The following is a 21,342-nucleotide window of genomic DNA, read 5'->3' on the forward strand; positions in this document are numbered from 1 at the left end:
ATGCAGTGTTGCCTTGCCCCTATACGATGTCACTTTCCTTTCCACTTCAGAGCTGAAACTCTCCAAAACCACAAATGTGTAAGAATTTTTGTTTGCTAATCCAAGAGAAAGTATGTATTTTTCACTGTTCTCATGCTTCAGGAATTTACAGAGATATTTTCATCAAAATTAGGGAAAACAATTGGATTCAGGCAGAGCAAAGGGGTGGGAAGTTTCAGCTACTGATGCCTCAAATGGCACAGCCGTGAGTAGATGAGGTCTCCTTGAAACTCCTTGGTGGGGGGACTGCTGCCTCAAATTTTCCAATTCTGTGATGAAGCTGCAGTCCCACATTACCCCCAGCACCTCCAGCTGTGCAGTAGGGGCTCCAAAACCCCAAAACCCAGCTGGATTTTGGCACGCTCACGTTACCAAGCAAAGAGCCGGGTCAGGTGAGCCCATAGGCAAGCACCAGCTGGAATCACAGCACGACAGAACGGTTTGGGTTGGAAGGGATCCTAAAGACCATCCAGCTGCAACCAGGTGTCCGTGGGCACCTCCACCACATCAGGCTGCTCAGAGCCCCATCCAACCTGGCCTCGAGCACCTCCAGGATGGGGCACCCACAGCCTCATGGCAAAGAGCTTGGAGGTGCAGGACCTGCACTCCCCACCCTTCTGGGGCAACCAAAGGATGTCAGTGGCCAACAGAGCTGCAGCCGTAGGGTTTTTTTTGGCACAAGCATGCTGGGTTTCCCCAGCTCGGAGGAGCTCTGTTGGCTCTCCATCAACATTACACCAAAATGGGTGGGCAGGGAGCAGGGCCTGCCCTCAGAGTGGGGCCACGGCTGCTGGGCAGCAATAGAGAGGGATGCAACATAATGGAGCTGTGGCACTGCAGTGAGAAAGCAGCTTTCAAGCACACGAACACTGAGAGCGAGTGGCAGAACGCAGCGTTTGGCCTCGGCGGAAAATGACGCGCACTGGAAAATATTCCCACCCACATTTTTACACCCTGAAAGCGCGATGATTTTTGTTTGTTTGTTTGTTTTGCATCGGGTCCAGTGTGAAGCAATGCAGAGCTGCCCTTGGGATCCTATGTGTGAGGGGGCTGTGGGGCGCAGGCAGTGGGGAGCATTGCAGAGCCCCACACAGAGCCCGGCAGCTCCTGGCGCATCCCAACGCCACCAGAAGTTTCGGAGCACGTTGCCATGGTGACCCAAATGTTGTTTTTTCCAGCTGTCCAAAAAAAAAAAAAAAAAAGTGGCATAAGGATAATAATAATAATAATAATAAAAAAGAAAACGGAACTGATGGAGGAAATTCTAAGAAAATGAAATAATCTGGAAAATTGGCCCAGCTCCCTCCTCTGGGAGGGTTTCTCCCAGCACACACAGCTCAGAGCAGTGCAGGAACCCATGGCCAGGCTCAGCAGCCACACCGTCCCCAAATAGAGTAGCACCGAGCTGCTGTCCTGGTGCTATTTCAGGTGACAGCCCCATGGCTGAGACACCCGTCTGCATATTTAGGGGAGGATCAGAGCATGGACTGCAGCCACTTTTACATCCCCAGGCATCCCCATCCAGCGTGACCCTTCCCTGAAATGTGCTTGGTTCCTTCATCAACAGGAGGGCTGGGCTGCTCTTTTCCTTGCAGGCATGATTTTGGGACAGCAGTAATTTGAGGTTCTCAAAGAACCCCATGGCCATCTCCTTTCAGGCTCTGGTGCCTGAAAGTGTGTGCACTGAGCACTGGGGACTCACTGCACCCTCCTTGCAGGGAGCTGCAGGGAGCAATGATGTCTTTCAATGTTTTGAGGCTGGGTAAGGCTGTGCTGTAAGAGTTTGACTAGAAAGTGCTGGCTCGCTGCAACGTGTCAAGGCAAGCAGCCCTGCTGCCTGCTCCAGGTCCTGCACAGCTGCCTGCTCCTTGCACAACACCCAGAGGATTGCCAGGAGCGAGGCTGGGCTGCGGAGCAATGCGAAGGGAGGACAGTGTCACCATTTCCCCTGGCACACAACTTGGTGGTGATGCCCACTGTCATCCTACCCACCTCTTCCTGAACCACAGTTTCCCAGGGGGAAGTTTCTCAAATTGCGTCTCAAGATATTGAAAGACATTGGTGCTCTGCTGTGTGTCCAGAGGGCAGCGGAGCTGTGAGGGGTCTGGGGCACAAAGTGCGATGGGGAGCAGCTGAGGGAACTGGGATGGGTTGGTCTGGAGAAGAGGCTCAGTGGAGACCTCATGGCTCTGCAGCTCACTGAGAGGAGGCGGTGGTGAGGTGGGGGTCGGCTTCTGCTCCCAGGTTAACAGTGATGGGATGAGAGCTGATGGCTTTAAGTTGTGCCAGGGGGGTCACCATCCGTGGAGGTGTTCCAAAGCCATGGAGATGTGGCACTGAGGGACATGGTGAGGTAGGCTGGGGTTGGATCTCAGGATATTAGAGGTCTTTCGAAATGTCGTGATTCTGTGATTCAAACAGCGAATTCCACACATCCTTTTGAAACTCCCCAGCTTTCCCTGCAGTCTCGGGGCTCCAGCAGCCTTTCCAAGCTGTGGGATGAGCAGCATTTCCCCGACGTCGTAGCACTGATGTAATGGGGTGGTGAATCAGTGGGGATCTTTCTGCCTTACCCGTGTCATATCACCACCATTGATGAAGCTTTGCTATTTTAAGTGCGCAACCCAGTCTTCATAAATGGTGAGTAACTGCTCCGTGTCTGATTTCAGCCCCACGAACTGGAGAGAACAGCAGGAATGCAAAACTATTCTGGTTGGTGAGACCCTGCTCCAAACAAACGGGATGCCAGGCGGTAATCCCAGCAGTGCGTGACATTATAAAGTGTGTCAATAGCAGCTGCAGCCCTCTGTTAGGTGTGCTGGAGGGGCGGGAGGGGGATTGCAGTGCCCGTGTTTGCTGCATTGGGAAGGGAGCTCCCAGCCACCGAGGTCCTGGTGTTCCCCTCACGTGGGTGAATGAACTCCAGGGCCGGAGCTTGGAGTGAACACCGTGTCCACATTCTTCAGCCTGAGCTGGGAATGTCAACTCCTGTCCCGATGCCAAGGGCCGCATTCCACCCCGATGCTGCTCCCAAAAATGCCTCCTGGTCCGGGAGGAGGTTTGGGGGTGCCTGCTGGGTCTGCTTGGGTGTTTGTGCATGCATGGCAGGGCCAGGCAGGGCTCAGCCTGTGTGTGATGCTCTGGGAGGGGGGGGTTCAGCAGGAATTCAGACCCCAGGGACAGGAGGGAGGACGCAGGGAATTCGCTCTTGCGGCCGGTTGCCATGGCTGCATATTTCAGAGAAGCAAGCAAAGGGGAAAAAAAAAGAAGAAGAAAACCAAAACATTTTATTGGGAGGGAAGAAAAATAGCGGGGCGAAAAAATGCAGAAGAGTGATGAGAAGATCTAGCGAGGCCAAGAAATGCATGAGGTCATCCTTAGAAACTGGTGTCTGAGGAGTTCTCTGTAGCTCAGGCTACTCTAATATTTATCGTGTGTTATTTAAACCATGGCTCCTGGCAGCAGCTGGGCCCCGCAGTGCTGCGTGCTGCTCCAGAGTGCTGTTAAAGCTGGAGCTGGGCTGGGGGAGCAGCCGGGAGGGGTGCAGGGGGGGAGGGTGGGGGACCTGGGGAGAAGAGAGAAGCAGTGGAAGGGTCAGTCCTTCATGGGATGTCCCCAGGGTGTCCTGGAGCAAATGCATGGGATGAGAGGTAATGGTGTGAAGTTGCATCAGGAGAGGATCAGGTTGGTTATTAGGAAAAAATTGTGCTCAGAAAGAGCAGTGAGGCACTGCACAGCTGCACAGGGAGGTGGGGGTCACCGTGCATGGAGGTGCTCGGTGCGGTGGGGATGCAGCACTGGGGGCAGTGGGCATGGTGGGCTGGGGTTGGAGCGGGGGATCTGAGGGGTCTTTTCCAACCTCAGTGATTCTGTGATTTTATGCTTCTCTCCTGCAGTCAGGTGACCACAGGAGCAGCTTCCTTGGGGGTGCTATGAGGGCAGGGGCAGAGCGCCCAGCACCAACCCACCCGGGGCGCGAGGCTCAGGGCTCAGCGCTGGGCACAGTCCTCCTTCAGCAGTGAGCCGGGTGCCGGAGGAGGCTCGTGGGGATCACACTTATCCATCAATCTCTGCGGGGAGGTGCAAGGAGGACGCAGCCAGACTCTGCTCTGCGCTTCTCAACCCCGGGGGGGGTGTTTGTATGCCGGACACCCCCGGCGCACCCACGCGCGTCCCCGCCGCGTCCCCAGCGCCTCTCCGTCCCATGCCGGGCGGGCAGTGCCACCTAGCGGCCCGCTCCGTGACATCGCTGCGCTCCGGAGCGGGGATGTTGAGGAGCGGTGATGTCTCAGCGATGTCTCACCGCGCCAGCGAGGGTTTCCACGGGGGGCTTTTGCCTGATGCAATACGGAGTGGGAGATGCTGTCTGGTTTCGTTGTGCGTAACGCGAGCTGTGAGATGCCCGTGTTACCAAAAGCAAAAGGCATGGCTGTACGGTTGTTGAGCACAACTACCTGTAGGTTCTCTGCGATGTTTGGTTGCAATACCAAGCCCAGGTTGGGATTCAGGGGTGCTGGGGAGAAGGGTGACAGCACACCTGCAGCACAATGCCCACTGCCACCCCATGGAAGGACACAGTGGGGCACAACCCACAGGACACAGAGCCCATGGGTGCGACCAGAATGAGGACTGAGCTCAAGAGATGGGAAATGCCAAGATAAGAAGCTGCTGAAGCCTCTCAGGTCAGGAGCAGGGAGGGTGCTGGCATCCGGCACAGGAACGCCCTGCTCTCCCACTGCCATTAGGTGACTCGCTGCTGGGTCAGCTGGCCTGGATAATGCCTGGCCTGGAACCAGGGGAGCTCTCAGGCAGCAAAGAAGCTTTAACCAGAGAAGGACTGAGCTGGTGATGGCACTGCCACCAGTTTGTGCAGCTCTGCAGGTGGGATCCCTGTGGGCAAGTACAGCATGGTAGGACGCTGCCATCACCCGCTTCTGTGCTTCTTGGTTCCATGTAAGGAAAATGCAACATAGGGAGGAGTGAAGGATGCTGCTCCAGGACATGTGGGACAGCAGGCAGAGCTGGGAGCACAGAAAGAGAGCACATGTAAATGGAACAGCAAATCCCCAGAGCTTGCTATAGTCGTTTTCACTTTTTCAAAGCATTAAGTTACAACTGAGCCATTCAAATGATGGGTATCCATCACTGCCCATGGTGTGAGTCACTGCAGAGTAAATGGTCCAGTAGGGACTCCAGAAACACCCAGAACAGTGGTATGGGAGGAAGAAGGCTGTTTGTCCCCAGCATTTTCCCAACCCTTCCCTCATTTTCAAGATGAGGATTTCTAAAAACACGCCATTCAAAGAATGGGATTGTCAAAAGCACAAAGCATTTTAACGAGGGGAAACATCCTGCTAAGACTTTTGGTTTATTGGTGTTGAGCATGTTCCAAGCCCTAAGAGAAGGACTCAGAACGAAGCTATTAAAATAGTTGGCTTATGGGACATGCAGTGTAAGCACAATTAAACCAATCCAGGTCTAGTTTTACCTAAAAAGCTTCTCATTGACAGGAATTTGTTTTTAAGAGGTAAAATCAGTGCTTTCAATAAAAGACATCCAGCTGAACTTATGGTGCAGCTGTATTGCCCAGTGCTAGGAAAAGAGGCAGATAATGCTTGGTCACATTACAGTATTGAGTCCAGCCAAGGGAATGGGTACCACTGCTCCCCTTCATCCCCGTGGCACCTTCTGGCCTGCTCCAAAGGCTACCAGAAGCTACAGAAAGGTTCCTGTTGCCCATAGTGGTGTTATCCAGCACTCACCGTGCCTGGGGAGGTTTGGTTTCTCCAGTCAAATGAGCACTGAGAGGAGTCTGAGAGTCATCTCTCTTGCATGCCCTGCTTTGATGGAGCCAGGACTGGGAGTCAGTGAAAGTGGCTGAGTCAGTCAGTGCTCCTGGTTAACTTTGTCCTTGTAAAAATGGGGCTCTGAATGCTATTTCAGAAAGGAAGTCAAAGCAGTGTTTTCCACTTCCTCGGTAAATGCTCCAATTGCTGCCTTTTATGAAAGAAGGATGGGCTACAATAACTCCTACGACTAATTGCCTCCATTCCTATCTCGTGTGTGGGCTCTGACAAACCCTGCTAAGCCATAAAACAGCTCAAGCTGCCAGAACAGAGGGAAAGACTTACTGAAGTGACCTGAAAGATGTGACTGCGGGATTTTATAACTGCTGCTCAGCTGACTTCCCACTGGAAAAGGGGATGGCACAGTGGGGAATGAGCTCTCTGATGATCACCCCACGTGCATTTGGAGTCATGTGCAAGGTCCATCTTTTCCACAGAGACACAGGACAGGCCCTGAAGACACATTCTGAAGGTTTATTGGTGCTGGTGAGCATCCAAACAACAAAACAGGGGGTAGAAATCCAAGGCTGCTCTGCTCAATCTGTAAATGATGTGAGCATCATTGAACTTTGGGAACAACAGTAAGACAACAGCAGCAGGGTGATTTTGTGAGATTCCTCATCACATGAATGCCTCCTCTATTTTATCATCAAGATGTTATCACTTGTCATTTCTGTGTCATCATCATTGCATTTGCTCCTGATGCCAACTCTCAGCTGAGCGTGAAGAGCTGCACACAGAACAGAATGCAACAACACATCACTGGAGCCTTGCTGTACAGCTGCTATCTGTTGGCAATCTGATGACGCACGTGCTGGCACCTCACAAGCATCCCAGTGATGGAAGAGGTGAGATGGCCGACCAAACACGAACAGTTTATTTTGTATTTAGCAATATCGCAGCACACAATGCTCCCCTTAAAAGGCAAACAAAGGAAGGCACGTCTCTTACCAACCGCAATCTGAAATCATATTCAGATGCTCTGCTCTCCTCCAGCCTCTGCTTGTTCAGCACCGTAGTAGCTCTAAGCTTGGTATTCCCAGGATGGTTTTTTTTTTTTTCCATTAAATGCTACATTTCCAGGAACTTGTATATGATGTTTCGCTCAGCAGCCACATGAGCTACATTTCCCTCTCTCTATAAATACAACAGCCTGAATGGTGGTGGGGGGGGGGGGGGGGGGAAGTGATTAAGGCAGGCAGAAAAGGAGAACTGGAAACCCTGGGACACTTGGCTCCATGGAACATAGAAGCAGCACACCCCTCAGGGAAGGGCAGTAGGCAAAGGAACACCTTTTACCCCTACCTACAAGGCCACAAGTGTCCTCAGCCATGGGAAGGGGTTCCTGCTGCCATTGCAGAGCCCTTTAGAAGTTGTTTGGAAAAACAAATACTAATTAGCTGAGGATGTCTCATGCCTATGCAGGCTCAGCTCTGACATCTTCCCCCAGCTCTTCCAACTCTGAAATCCTGTCTGCCCATTTCTAATGGCTGCCCATGGACAAAGCCAAAGCCCCAAGGTGTTTCAGTGCAGAATTGTGGCTGGAAGAGGTCTCTGTTCAGGACTGAGATGACCACAACCTCCGTAGTGCAGCTGTTTTGCTATGCTGTATGCTTCCTTCCAAGTCTGTCCCAAACTTGGACCCAACAAGGGTCATCTTATTTTAATAAAATGTTAGATTTCAAAGGCAAATCTGGATTGGGTCACGTGTGGGGTCACCGCTCCTTGGGCTGAGAAACCAAAGTGCAGCTTTGTTGGACACAAGAACCAGGTGTTCTGGTCACCTGGTTCTCTTGTGAAGAGGAGAAACCGTTTGAAGACAAAAATGGATGCCCTGGAGGCATTCAAGGCCAGGCTGGATGTGGCTCTGGGCAGCTGGGTCTGGTGGCTGGCAACCCTGCACATAGCAGGGGGGTTGAAACTAGATAATCATTGTGGTCTTTTCAACCCAGGCCATTCTAGGATTCTATGAGAAATGATGGAAGAGGCAAAGATGTCTGTATCAACATAGAGGGACCGGTTCTATCCCACAGGGTCTGCTGCATGGTCATTTACCATCATGATTTGATTCAATCATTACTGAAGTCCTCCCCTTCTTCCAGCACCCATGTATACACCACTATATTTTATAAGCTTTCCATGTCCAAATCTGTCAAGCTTTCATCAGTGCCATAACTCAACAGCTCTTTTTTTTCCAAAATTTGCTTTACTTCCAAAAATGAATACCAGCTCCTCCACGCCTCTCAGAACACAATGGGGTGAGTGCTGATAGCATCACGCTCTGAGCACAAGCAGTGCTGCCTCCCGCAGCCTGGCCAAGCAAAACTTTTCCATAAGAGTGCTGCGAATTCACAGCTATTGCTAGCAGCTTTCCATGGAGAGGCTGTATCCTCTTGCAATATATAATCTTACCCAGAATGGTTTTGAAAGACCGTGAACTTGATCCTGCCAAAAATAGTCTGCGCAGCCAAAACAAATCAACAGAAGATCTTTAGCATTTGGGCTGGCTCGTGAGTTACATTTTTCACCTTTTCCAAATGATACGTTGCTTGACATCCATGAAACCTTCATTTGACTTCTAATAACCCTAAGTATTCTTCTAAGTGTAGCAGATAGCATTTTAACGTCAGGGCTCAGTAAGCAATCAGCTTCAAGGGCATAGCAGGAAAGTCATGCGAGCAGCAACTTGAGCCCTAATAGTGCCTGTATGCAAGCTGGCAGATGTATCCTAAGAATGTGTTTATTTGCATTTGGTTTATGTGGTTTTGGTGACCTTTTGTTAAAATCAGCCAGTGACTTGCAGGCAGCGAGCTGCACACTCACTGAAAAGAAATGCAGTAAAATAATCTAGCAGGGGTCCTGCTGCTGGATATTACAGCTCTGCTGAACGTGACATCCCCCCTTTGAGGCAGGGATGGCCGAGGCTCAGGTTGAAGACACGCTGTTTGCAGGACAGCAGCCCAGAAGCAGTTATCCTACCAGATATAAAGTTTGGTAGTAGGGTACAACCTGCAGAGCTCCAGGGAGAAAAAGGGCACGGAGGTGTCCGCCCCTCACTAAGACCCACCCCATATGATTTCAGCTGTAGGCTGAGGTCGAATATTTTTCCCTTTGACGTCTTCAGAGGACTTTTTGAAGACAGTGCTTTCTACCTCAACAGGTAGATGGGGACACATGTAGGTCTCCTATGGGTCCACTCACCACCGGGGGCTGTTTTATAGCACGGAGTCTCATGGAAACTACCTGCTTACCTCCACAGGGAAGGCTGTCAGCACTGGTGCTTGGGTCCATCTCCTGTTCGTTGCTCAAACCCATGCCTGGGGAAACACAGCTGCAGGAGGTAGCTCTGCACTATGAGCAGTTGGGATGTAACAGCCAGGGTCGTTATGGCTGCTGCCAATAGATGCCTTATTTCAAGAGAGTAAATAAGGCTTGCTGCCGAAACGGCCTCAGAAAGAGCCCGCTGCACACTCGCTTTTGTGATGATTTTCACAACCCCACTTGGGAATCCTAAGCTGAGAGACGCGGCTGAGTTTTGCGGGTGGCCACCGCAGAGCCACAAGTCGCCTGTCTGCCCCCGAGTCCCTGAGCGAGCTGCGTTAGGACATTCCTGGAGCCTGAAATCCGCGTCTGAACTGCAAATAAACACCGGGTTTGGAGGGGCTATTCTGGGTACGGACACTGAGGACGTTGCCCGCGGGGAAGCCGTGGCACGGAGCGGCAACCGCTGCCGTTGTCCGGTCACCCAGCCGAGGACTCGTCTTCCAAAACTTTCCCCTGCCTTCCCCGCCTCACGGGGTGACACCGCCCGACCGAAGCCCGGCCAGCTGCTCGGGGGTCACCACAGGGAACGGGTTGGACGTTAGGAAGAACTCAATCCCAGGAAGAGCGGCGCGGGGAGGCGGGGGATCGCCGTATCAGCGCCGCGGGGACGTGGGGGTCTGAGGGCTCTTTTCCACCTCAGCGATTCGACGAGCTTTTTGCTCCGACGGCACGGGGGCGAACGGGGCAACGGCGTAACTCCCACCGAGCGCCCGCCTCGACGCCGCCGAGAGGCGGGAGCGGGGCGGCCCTGAGGCGGCGGGGCTCCCGACGGCCGCGGGGGGGGCGTGGCGCGCGTGCGCGGGGCGGGAGGCGCAGCCATGAGCGGCGGCGGGGCGGGGGGTGGCGGCCGCGGCGTGTGAGGAGGGGTCGGCGGGGCCGCCTCCCTCCCCGCGGAGATGGTGCCGGGGCGCCGGGGCCCGGAGCGCGGCGGGGGGCGGCGGCGGAAGGGAGGCCGGCCCCTCTCGGCTCCGGGGGAGGCGGGTGCGGGGCCGTGCCGGCGGGGCCCGCGCCGCCATCTCCTCCGCCTCCTGCCGCCGCTCCTCCTGCTGCTGCCGCTGCTGCCCGCCGCCGCTCGGGCCGGCTCCGCGTTCGGCTCCGGGCCTCCGGACTGGCCTCCAGCCGGCCCCGGGCCCAGTCTGAGTTTGTACCTGAGCGAGGAGGAGGTGCGGCGGCTGATCGGTGAGCGCTAGGCCCGGCGGGGGGCGGGCCGGGGGGGTGGGGGGGGGGGAGGTGTGGGGTTGGGGTCGGGATGGTGGGTCGGTGGGTGGTGGGGAGCTGTGAGAGCGGGGGCTGAGAGTGGAGCAGCTGAGCCGGGGACCCGTAAAGGAGCGTCGGTGTGGCCTCGTGCCCCGGTCGTGGGGGTTTAAGGGAGGAAAAGCAGCTTGGGGTTCCGCTGTGTGCCCTCAGCCACGGGGATGGAGGGGTGAGCCGAGGCTGGGGTTTGATGAGCGGAGGAGACCTGGCGATAATAGGGCGCGTGTGTGAAAGGAATCTTGATTTCCATCGCTGCCCCGGTTCTCGGAGGCAATTGGTGAGGTCCCCCATCTGGCCCATTGCAGGAGGCTTTCGGAGCGGTTCTGTGCTTGGAGACACTTAAACAAAGATTTGTTTTCTGCAGGCTTTGGCTCATGGAGACTCTTGTTTTGAGACTCCATCCATCAACCCTATACAAGGACATTGGTATCCCCAGCAATCAGTTTTCTGGGAGGTGCCCTATGGCTCTGTAAGCTCAAAGGCGAAATCTCTTATCAGCGTAAGGCTTCCATTGCATCAAATAGGCAAAACACCTCCACTTAACTTGCACATCGCTGATGGGAGTTGGGGACTCAGAGTGAATAGTGTTGTAAACATTTTGTTTCTGCTGTCATCATTTTTACATCACAAGTGCTTGCTGCCAGATGCTCTGTTGCAGACAGAGGATAAAGAAGTCAGCCTTGCTGTTTAGCTGAGTCTCCAAACAAGTAATTAATCTTAAAACTCTGTAAGATCTGAGCTATCCATTTCTAGAGTCTGAAATGTGTGTTAGTTGGGCTTGGCCAGGCTTCCGCTGGTCCACCAGTGTAATTATTCGTCATTAAGTATAACACGGGAAAGACTTCTTGTTGTTTTTTTTTTTTTAAGCTAAATTGCAGCCCATAATCTTCCTTGTGGGCATGCATTGCTGATGTGGCTAAAGCCACTTGCTCCTCAGGTTGTCTGTACCTGTTTTATGTTGTTTAAAGTATCTGACGCATAAGGATCTCTTCTGTGACCCCCGAGGCTTAGGTACACTGCAAACTAGTATGGAAACAACAGATTTCTAATCATCTGAAAGAAGTGGCAGCTTATAAATCTTTGAAGTTCAGTTTATTTCATGTTGTTGGCATTGAAAGATTTCATCTTAGGTGTATTCCGTTCTACAAGCTGGCTGTTGTGGATAAGGTGTAGTCTAACGAGGCATTTAGACACAGCTGGTAGGTGCCTGTCTGTATGCCTCTCAGAATAGAGTCTGAAGGGATACAGATGCACTTGATTCAGCTCTTTGCACAACTGTTCTTTTTAAAGGTTCAGATTTGTAGCATCTGAAATGTGCTTACATAAAAACCAAGTTTATTGTTAAAAAGTTGCATCAATGTGTGGACTTCTGAAGAAGAAGTTTCTGGTTTCTGTAGCTTCTTTCAGGAAAGCAGTGGACACCAGGACAGTCATTCACAGTAGGCAGGAAAATTGCACTGCTTGCGTAAGTGAACTGTTAGCTTCAATGGAGCTGCAATATAAACATACAAACTACATTGTTTTACCTTTTGCTTGTAAACAGACTCGATCTCTGCTACTGTGTTGCTGTGGTGAAAGGGAAAACTCTCTGAAGTGTTAATAAACCCGAGTGATGCTTGGTACAGCGCATTGTGTGTTGTCCAGTTTCTTAAGATTGCTCCCATGCATCCTTAGTTCACAAGTTGATTTGGAACAAATGTAAGCATGCAGCTGTGTGTCTACTGAATTGATCGTACCCAATGATGTGGTGCATCCTCTGTGCAAGGCTGGAGCATCCTTGGGGTCTGGTGTAAGATCTGCTGGGGGTCTGGTGTAAGATGTACCTGTGTGTGGCCCCACTGCCAGCCAGGTTGTAGCAGTTCAGGAAAGGACTGCGGTGCTTCTGCTCTGCACAGAAGTGGAGTTCTGTGTCCCAGTGAAACATGGTTTGTGTTTTTTATTTAGGTTGTAGCTCCTCTGCGTGAGAGGTGAAGAAATATTGGCTTCACGTTATTTGTGGCTGCTCTTTTCTGTGGAGTAGAGGCGGGGCGGATAGCATGGCTTGTAGTGAAAACTGCCTGCTACTTCCCTCTGTGTTTATGCTTATTATTTCCACTGGTAATCTGTGTGATTCTGACCATATGTCTGCCTTAGGATTAGCTGTTTTGAAATCTTTAAAACTTTACATAGAGGGGAACTGGAGAAAACTGGCTTGGCTTTTTGTGTGAGATACATTTTTATTTTGAAGAGCTGCAGCATTCGCAGGACCCAAAAGCAATGCTGGCTGTATGGCAGACAGATGGTCTCTCTGTCAGAAACATCTCTTGCCATGCCTGTGGAAAATGTTCTCAGCCATCCAAACCGTGAGTCTGTTGGTGGCACTGATGAAGATGTTACAGAGCACAGCTCCCAGTTCTGACCCCTGAGGGACACCACTTGTCACAGATCTCCATCCAGCCAACGTACAGCTCCATGTGCATGACAACACTGTGATTGGATCACTTTTCTCCAGTCTCTATCTGTGATGTTAAACGCTCAGGACAGATGGCGTTTAGTCAGTGATGAGTTATTCAGTAGAGGGTCTGTGTTTTATTTAGTGGCTTTCATTCAGATTTTCCTATGAAATTAGAATGTGATGTTCATCTATTGCAACGTCCCACCATCTGCAGTTTGCAGGATCTTGTGATCTAAAGGCACTTGGATCCCTGTTTTGCAAGTAGCCAACTAAGATGGAGAGAACAGGCTCAAAAATATTCATTAATAATAGCAATTCAGCTTTATTATGAAATTGATCTGATCTTTTAAAGTACATAGACAGCATTATTTAGTATTTAATGGGTGCATCTCTCTTGAACTTGAGTTTTGGCTGTGAGGCCTGGCAGTTCTGCAGCTCAGGCTTGCAGAGGACCTCAGTGGTGCTTCAGCTGTGAGGACACTCCTTTCTGTCCCTGTAAATTGTCATTATTGTTTTATTGGCTGCACTCTTTTCAGCATTGGTCTTGTGGGTAGTATTCCTCATCGCACAGCTTCTTAGCGTTAGTGAGATTGAAATCCTGTGGGGGAAAATACCATGTCGTCATGTAAAGCTAACTTGAGAATGTAGGAGAATCTCACAGTCCCAAGTCTTACAACACTTGCCTTGAGCTTGCAAAGTTAATATTCTTTGGCCTAGTTTCTTCTGGTTATTCATACTGAATGTAGTGTTCTGTTTCATTTTATATTTGCTCTTGCTTAATAACAGAGTTAAATTAGTGTTGGCCTTCTTTTGTGTGCTCTAAAAGTTCATTTGAATCCAGCATGCAGCTTGCTAAAGTGAGTTGTCTAGCTAAATGAAGTGCAAAACTGATGCAAGAGCTGTTGTAGCAGAAGGTTGTTTGCTCATTTCTTAGTCATGCTGCTGTGTTCCAGCCATTTTGCTTTGTTTTTCACAAACTTCAGTGGCTGAGATTGGAAGGATATTTCCTGATCCTGCCCATTGCTCAGACAGAGCTGGTGCCCAACATCATGTCCAGAAGCTTCTGACCGTCTCTAAGGAGAAGACTCCACAGCTTCTGGGTGACCTGTGCCAGTGCTGTGCCACCTGCACAATCCAGAAGTGCTTCCTGAAGTCCAGAGGGAACCTCCTGCATTTGGGTTTGTGCCTGCTGCCTTGTGTTCCATGTTGGGCACTGCTGAGCAGAGCCTGAATCTGTCCTCATTGCAGGGACTGATGGCCAGGCTGTGCTCCCAATAAGCCTCTCTCCAGGCTGAGCAGCCTCAGCTCTCTCGTCCTCTCCTTACAGGAGAGTTGCTGCAGGCCCTTCAGCATCTTCCCTTTGCTGAACTCTGTCTGGTAACTTCATTTTTTGATGCAGACAGCTTACTTGATGTTACTGTTCTGCAGAATTCATTGCCAAAGTGCTTCATGGCATTTACACTGCATTTGTAGCAAGTGGAGAACCTTTTGTCTCTGTCCATTACCTGGTTAGTTGTTGTGAAAGGGAGCTGGAAGTCAGTGTGCTATGATATACTGGATGTAAACCCCTCAATCTAATGACAGTCTGTGACTGATGCTTCTGGGATGGTTTTTTAGTGCTGTAGGTGAAACAGAGGGATTGAGGCAGGCAGGGCTTTGTGAGGATGCACGCAGCTCCATCTGGTCTCTTGCAGGCTGCAGCAGGTTGTGACAAGTTGCTTGCATCGCAAAGTTGAGCAATCTGTTTTTGGTTTGGAGTCTTTCAGTGTGCCTGGTTGCTTGTCCATCTGATTTACTGAGTACCACAGTTCATGTCAATATTGTTTTGAGGTTTATGAAAACAAGCTGCATTTTGGAGTTCCTCTGCCTTTTTCTGTTTCGTTACCTTGCTTTTAATTTACACAATTCAAATTGTGTATGGAGAGCTTCAGAGATGTGTGCAGTCATATAAACCCCTATCTGTAATGTTTACAAACCAGCAGAAGAATCTGCTTCCAGGAGCTTCCAGTAGCCTGTAGAGGCAGCCTCTGGCCTGGGTGAGGATTGCTTTGAAATCCTTCCTTTTCCGTGGGACTGCTGTGATGAAGGAGGTCCAGGAAATCCTGGAGTTCTTGTAGTTGATTTGTGCAGCAGTGCTGAGGTGGAGAGTGGATTTCTGAGGCCAATTGTATCACGCTGGCTTCCATGATGGAATGTAAAAATGCTGGGGGCTCGGTTCAGATCCTTCCCAATAGAGGATTTGCTTCTGATGGCTGCCCCGTGTGGAGGGATGCTACTGGCAGCGGGGACTTGGCTTCCCCACGCCACTACCTGTGCTCAGCCCTGGGAGGAAGCAGCCATTTTGGCTCCTGCAAGGCCAAGGTCTGCCCAGTGATAAATGTCTGACACGAAACTTACAGGAACCACACACACTTGGAAGCAGTCTGAACTCTGAGATTGAAGGCTGGCCTCCCAGGAGAACAAAATCCCAGAGCTGTGTTTCTCACTGACGTGGTTTTATGCACACGTTCTGTTTGGCAGCATCTTATTTATCATCAGGGATTGTTTGGCCTCCTTGAGCACTTGTTCTCCCTCCGGTTCGTTGGCAGAATGGGAACAAGGAGGAGGAAGTGAAGACAGAGAGCTCCCTGCATGCATGAGAAAAGCCAGCTAAAAGGGCTCACAGTGCTGGGAGCAAGGCAAGGACTGAAGCTGCAGTTAAACACCAGGTGGGAAGGGGGGAATATAGGAGGTAAGGATCATGCACACAGATGGAAAAAATCCTTGGACGGCATTGTGCTGTGACTGAGAGCTGCAGAGGTGGCTGTGCTGTGCCCTCTGGTATGTGGGTGCTGTAAAAGATCGGGTATTTAGAAAAGTGGTGAGTGAGATTTGCCATTTTATTTATTTTTCTTCCCCTTTCTGCTGCTTGCAGTTGCGTTTTGATACTGGAGAAGCTGAATTAGTGGTTGAATTTCATATATTCAGAGTTCTAGCAGGAGAGGATTTCTTGATGATTGATTCCTACCTGAACATCCTAGTGAAACATCTTGGGGGTTGCCACCATTCCTGCAGTGAAGTGCCTTTAGTTAGAGACTATTCCTTTAGTGACTTAGCGTGCACTGCTGAAGCTGTACTTCAGGTCCCAGCTGCAGAGGCTGAAGTGCTTTTAATCAGATGTGCCTCATGAATTCTGTTTCTTTTTTTTTTTCCTCCATGCTTTCCTGAATGGCTGCAGTACCAGCAGATCCCATGTAAGAATGAATGCTGACACTCTCTGCAAATGCCTTGTGGCAGTACAAAGGGTGCAATGGTAGAGGCTTCAAAAGCATTATTTCTCTTCCATCTCTGCCTTTGTCCTTCTTTCAAGCGGATAACTCACATATTTGCACTGACTGCTTTGGAGATCTGGGAGCAGAAGCAACAGCATGAAACTAATGTGATGCTTTAGAATTTCACTGCCTCTTAACTGGGTGTTGAATAGCTGTAATTAAATTAACCAGTATATTGATTTCACTGCGCTGCTTGGGAAAGATGAGGGCAGCAATGCAAGTGCTGGAGCTGCTATTAACTGGCTTGGAAAGCTGCAGCCACGCAGCACACATAATGCCAGCAGGAGTGATGGTGAGGCTGAGCAGACTGATAAGCAAAAAAAAACCCTCTGAAATCTGATTTGGCCTTTATGAAGTTAATTGATGGCCTGGTAGAGTAACTCCTAATAGAATGAAAGCAGCGTTAATGGGTAATTGTTCCTGAAGTTATCGTGCCTGTGGCTGCTGGCAGGGCCACTGCTCAGCAGGTGGCTCACACTGCTACACTGCCCTGCTTTTCCTGCAGAGGTAACTGGGTCAGTGCACGGGTTGATTGCTGTAACTGAAAATAGAAGTTGCAAGTGGCACAACTTCTGTGGGTAGAGGATGCTGAAATATTGCAGGTATACACTCTGTGAGTCCAAATGACTTCTGGCATACCTTGGCTGGGTAATTATGCTTTGGCTGGGAGTATTACAGCAATTCAGTCCAAAGAGATAGGCAGTACCAGGGAACGTTTTATTTGAAGTGGTCGTTTCAGGTGTGCTCTGTCATGCAACAGCAGTTCGTGTGGATGAGGCCTTCCTTGTTGTGCTCTAGTCTGCATTTTTACTTTTATTCTAATCCAAAAAGAGCAATTTAAACACGAGCAACTTGATGTCACAAAATGATGTCTGGGACATTTACCATTGCTCACAAGTTATTTTATTAGATAAATATACCGTACTCTACCGTGTGCTAAAAATGAAGCTGTGTATTGTTTAAAAGCTGAATGCAAACTGAAGTGAAAAGATCAGAGCTCCCTTTCTGTCACCTCCAGCTCTGTGTCTGCACATCTCCATGTCCAGCCATTCCATTTGCCCTTGCCTGCTCATTATGACACTGGCAATTAATGCCTTTTGGTGTGGACAGGGTTAAAAACTGGCAGCTTTGTTGTGAATCACAGAATGGTTGGGGTTGGAAAGGACCTTTGTAGATCACCTGCTCTCACCTCAACCTCCCCAAGGCTGATATCCCCAAGGAGGTGATATTTGCTTCCTGCCAGGTGCCTGCCCTGTGACTTCCGCAGATGCTTTGCAGTGAGAAAAGCCAGCAATGTTGAACTTGCAAATTCAGCATCATTAAAGTGAATTGCATCAGTGAGGTGAAACTGGCATAAGTAAGGTGAACCATGGGTGACAGTCAGTAAAGAGTTGTGAGGATTTAATGAGAGCTCTCAGCTGGGAGCTTCTCTTTCTGTTTGCTAGCTAGCTTCCTACTAAGATTGCCTGCTATGGAATCTTGGTTGGTTTGCAAGAATGCGGTCATTGCCTTGAAGTTATGTTGAGTATTTCCTCAAATTGAAAGCCTTGCATATTGTGTTCCATCTCCTGCTGGCAAAAAGTGAACTCTGCATAGGTGTAGCAGCCCTCAGTGTGAGTAAGCAGAGTCTGTGTGCTCTGTGGCTGCCAGAGTGGGGTGAGCTTATCAATCATGATATTGGCGGGGAGGTGTACAGCTCCAGTGGGAGAGGAGCAACAACCCCTAAGTGCTGTGTCTTAGGAGAAGGGCTGTGACAGTCAGGAAAGTTTCTTAGTGGAGGTAGAAAGTGTATTCATGAGAATTCTGCCTAGTAATTTGTCTTTCAAGCTTGCCACTGCACAGGGTCTCTTGACTTTCTTTAGCATGTGGGTGAGGAATATGAAAAGCCACTTCTACCTGATTTCCACATTACATAAGATTTTACTCTCTTCTTCTTTCTGTTGTTCATCTTTTCCAGAGACTCACGACTTGCAAGATGCTTACAAACAAATATTTTGGCCTGAATTCCCAATGGACATCCATATCTGGCAGGCTGTAACACTGTGGAGAAACACAAATGCAATAGGAGATCTTCATCTATTGCTTGCTTTAGTAAAAAAAAAAAGCCTGCTTTTGATGTTGGGTATATTGGATATGTACAAATAGGATGTAAGAAATGACTGTATTTTCAGATCCTCAGTGTTAAATTTAATGTTGTGTTTTCTAAATGAAGTTACTCATGTGGAGTTTGTATTTGATTTTCTCTTTTTTTTTTTTAAATCTCCCAGTTGTGTTTTCAGTCTTGTTTATGCTGATTGCTGAATGGATCTAATTAAATACATTCAAATTAGGAATAGCTGCTCTGGGAAAACATATTCTTTCCCTGCTAAAGAGGCATCTGTATCCAAAAGCTGATTTCAGTTCTTCAGCTGTGTTTTCTTGTGCTTATCCTGATGCCTTGAAGCATCACAAGTCTTTGAGCACCTACTTATTGAACCCCTTGCAAAGGAAGGAAATCCCTGGCAAAGCTTTGGTCATAATGTTGATATTTCATATTTCTGATACCTTTTTCATAAGGAGGAAATGGGGAGTGAGGATGGAAGCACTCATTCTTTCCTCAGTGAGGGAAACTGTTCACTGTAGGGAGAAGCCTTTGTTTTTAAGGGATTTGTTGCACAGCCCAGGGTAATGGATGGTGATGAAGGGATGTCAAAGCCTGATGGTTGTGTGCATGTGTGTCCCACAGCATCAGCCTCTGCTCTGGCCAGAGGTGTAACCCAGTGAGTGAGATGCTCCAGAACAGAGACGTCGTCCTCTGAAACCCATAAAGCTCAGAACAAATGCAGTGTTTATACAAAACTAGTAAGCTGTGGAAGCATGTATCCCTTTTCAATTAATTTATTTCAGTGGCTGTGAGTCAGTAGCAGGGGCGGCTCGCTGTGTGATGGCTGTGGAGGTTTGACATCACGCTGCAGAGATTTCTCAGCTGTTTATATACTCTTTAAAAATTACAGACTAGCACGTAAGACAACTGGCATTCATTTCAGTCACTTGTGTACACAGACAGCAATCTACCAGAGGCAGACAGGTGGGAGGGCCGATGATGTCAGCTGCTCTTACCCAGATTGCTCTTAATGAAATACTACTCGTTGCAATACGAGCGCTGATCTCACTGCAGTCTCACCTAACTCTTGCACTGCGTGCTCACTTGAAACCCCTCACGTTTTAGGCAGGACCTGTCAGAATTGCACTGTGATGTTTTAAAGTCTGTTGTTTGGGGTTTTATCCTAGAAGCTGTCGTTGTCTTTGAGAAAAGCATGCTTCTACTAGTGCATGTTGTGGGACAGCTTTGCTTTGTAAGAATAAACCCTGCTTTTTCCCATGCTGAAAGAGGCAAACTTCTTTTGTATGTTGTGCTTTAAAAAAAAGAGAGGGGGGAGACTTGAAGCCAGACTGCTTTTGCACAAGGGCACTTGAAAAGAAGTGTTTTGTTAGGCTGCTAGACTGACATGATCCAATTTTGTCAGAACACAAGGGCTGCCCAGCATCTTTTGCATTTGGGAAGGAAAATCGGCCTCTCCCCTTCCTTTCTGAGCTTCTTCAGATGTTTTGTTATGTTAAACAGTGCAAAGAATGACACTTTCTCCGTGGTGCTGCTTAAATTCACCTTTTTGTTTGTGCTTGTTGGGAAAATTTTTTCTCAAATAGGCTTGCTGGATTCCAAAAAGAGACAGAGGAGAGTCGTCAGCTTTCTTTATTCCAATAAAAGGAGCCTACGGGGGCATTTCCCTGTAGGGTTTCTCAGTTTATCCCTATCTCCTGACTGTGTTGTCCCTTCCCTTTCCTCACTGGTTGAAGCACCCGGAGGTTACAGGCATCCCAATCCACCTAACACGTGTGCAACCCCTCCACATCATGCATCACATGTGTAATTAACTCCAACTTTATGCCACCCAGACCTAATATTAATTAGCCAATTAAACCTGCACAGTGAGTCCGAAGTTCATAAGTTCAAGTTGTCCATCAGCCTTTGTAGCTGAAGCCTGATGTGGTGGGACTTTATGAAGTAAGTATGAGTGGAGAGGATTTTGCAAAGCTCTGCACAGCTTGTCTGCAAGGACACCTTGTTGGCAAGCCTCTTTTAGCTCACTCTCAATTTTAATTTATTCTTTCAAGCTTGTGGAAGATGTGGAAGTTAATAATGAGGTGTATGAGTTGCACGGCTAAAAGGGAGTCTGTTTTGCCTTGAAATCAAAGCATTGGCCTTGCAGCTCATAGGAGTTGGTGTGGGTTCATCAAGTCTGAGTAATGAGAAACTGAATCCATTGGTGTTGTGCACTCTGCAGATGGGATTGTTTAAGGATGCTTGGTGAAGCACACTGTAGCTGATGTTTTATAATTCTCATTGATTGCCAATATTCTGCTTAAACCAATAGAAGCATTTGCTCTGCAGTTTATCACATAACAGTTTTTGCTATTTCTTTAAAATTCTTTTCCTTTACGTTTTACTACTTGGACTGGAAAATCATTACTGAAGAACTTCCCAGTTTCTTCATTTCTTTGTAATGCATCTGTTTACTCCTTCTGCAGCTGCCTGTTTTCTCCATTTATCACTCTATAAAGACATTAAAATATTACATACCCATTTGGATTTGTTCCAGGAGTTTCTGGTGTATTTGTCCTACTTAGATTGCCAGGTGGAGAAAGTGTTTAACATCTTAGGAAGAACCAGACAGCTTGCAGAATAACACTTATTTTTTCCAAATGGTATCAGTCAGTGTGATTGCAGGGAGCATTATGCATTCATGAACTCTGAGATGGTTGGAAAACTGATCTTGTTTCTGCTGTTCCCCAGCATCCTGCTCCCTAGGCTGCTATGTCTTAGGCTGCTGTTGTATTTGAAAGAGATGCAACCTTTTATTTTTTTCGTTTGTACAGGCTTAGGCTCTGTATTGATTCTGACCTGCTGAATTTGATGCTGTCAGTTGAAGCTGCCTCTGTCCAAAGCGTGGTCTTGGGGGGTCAAAACCAAACCCTGTGCTATCTGGATAAGGTCACAGTACCATTTTGGCATAAGCACTAAGTTAGTGCTGCTGCAGTCTTGCCTTCCATTTAGGATTCTCCTGAGTATCTTCACTAATTCAAGGGTTAAATA

At 49.0% G+C, this 21,342-nt stretch overlaps 1 protein-coding gene across 2 annotated transcripts in view; it reads left to right on the forward strand.

Annotated features, from left to right (window-relative positions):
* The first annotated feature begins 10,059 nt into the window (after positions 1 to 10,059).
* Positions 10,060 to 21,342, forward strand: part of RYK (receptor like tyrosine kinase) — a 51,264-nt gene continuing 39,981 nt past the window's right edge. The window contains exon 1 of one of the 2 annotated variants that reach the window (XM_031596533.2): positions 10,060 to 10,388. In XM_031596533.2, the coding sequence (XP_031452393.1) occupies positions 10,106 to 10,388 (283 nt within the window). In that variant the 5' untranslated portion in view covers positions 10,060 to 10,105. The remainder of the gene's footprint in view (positions 10,389 to 21,342) is intronic. The other variant, XM_031596534.2, reaches the window with a different exon arrangement.

Source organism: Phasianus colchicus, chromosome 10 (assembly GCF_987193195.1).
Source record: "Phasianus colchicus chromosome 10, bPhaCol1.hap1.1, whole genome shotgun sequence".
NCBI lineage: Eukaryota > Metazoa > Chordata > Aves > Galliformes > Phasianidae > Phasianus > Phasianus colchicus.